Below are 1,019 nucleotides of genomic sequence, written 5' to 3' on the forward strand. Positions count from 1 at the left end.
AGGGGAATGGTCTTGGCCCAAGCACCTATCATGAAAGCCTGGTTTTATATTACCTATGAGAAGGATCCTGTCTTGTACATGTACCAGCTTCTAGATGATTATAAAGAAGGAGACCTCCGTATCATGCCAGAGTCCAGTGAGTCTCCTCCAGCAGAGAGGGAGCCAGGAGGAGTTGTAGATGGCCTGATAGGTAAACATGTGGAATATACCAAAGAAGATGGCTCCAAACGGATTGGCATGGTCATTCACCAAGTGGAAGCCAAACCCTCTGTGTATTTCATCAAGTTTGATGATGATTTCCATATCTATGTCTATGATTTGGTGAAAAAGTCCTAACTGTTAGGGTAAACTTTGCCACATTTGTGAAAACAAACGTATAATTTGTAGACATGCAAAATAATGTTGCTTTTCAGTGTATTGAAAGCTTAAGGGTCCCTGTCAATTCAACATCTCTGCCAGCATAACTGTTGTTTTGTTCTGAAAAATACAAATTTATGTGGACATGACATGCTGTGTGTAAGGACTTTGTCATGTTGAAAAGATTGGGTGTGTTTGGTGGATGGGGCATGGAAGGAAGGGACAGCTGTAAATACAGGCTGTGATAAAGTTCAGCTAGTATCATAATCAGTCATCTGGAATAGGACTTAGCTGGTCTAGTCTAGAGAGGGGGGAGGAGAAGGAACTAGAGATGGGCTGTGGGGGGAGGGAGAAGGGGAGGTGACTGCATAGGAAGAGGTGGGGCAGGGCCAGAATTGGAGAGGATCCCTGGGGGAGGGATGACCTAAGAGAGAGGCACCCAACTGGGAGGGGGTGGAGAATAACAGAGGGAGAGTGAGAACTTGGGACTTAGAGGAAGACAGACAGAATGCCTTGAGTAGAGAGGGACACAAAGAAGCTTAGAAGAGGTCCAGAGCAAGGGGGGAGAAAGAAGTTGGCAGGAATCTGGACGGGGGCTAAAGGATACTCAAAGGGAGGGTCTATACATGAGTAAGGAGCCAGAAGGGGAGGAACACTGAGGA

General features: G+C 46.1%; 1 protein-coding gene across 1 annotated transcript; it reads left to right on the forward strand.

The window, feature by feature from the left end:
* The first annotated feature begins 6 nt into the window (after positions 1-6).
* On the forward strand, positions 7-1,013 carry LOC117799984 (spindlin-2). Its single transcript, XM_034652511.1, has one exon. It carries the CDS (start codon positions 7-9, stop codon positions 334-336), a length of 330 nt encoding a protein of 109 aa, XP_034508402.1. The 3' UTR covers positions 337-1,013.
* Positions 1,014-1,019: the final 6 nt, after the last annotated feature.

This window comes from Ailuropoda melanoleuca, unplaced genomic scaffold (genome assembly GCF_002007445.2).
Source record: "Ailuropoda melanoleuca isolate Jingjing unplaced genomic scaffold, ASM200744v2 unplaced-scaffold61569, whole genome shotgun sequence".
Lineage (NCBI taxonomy): Eukaryota > Metazoa > Chordata > Mammalia > Carnivora > Ursidae > Ailuropoda > Ailuropoda melanoleuca.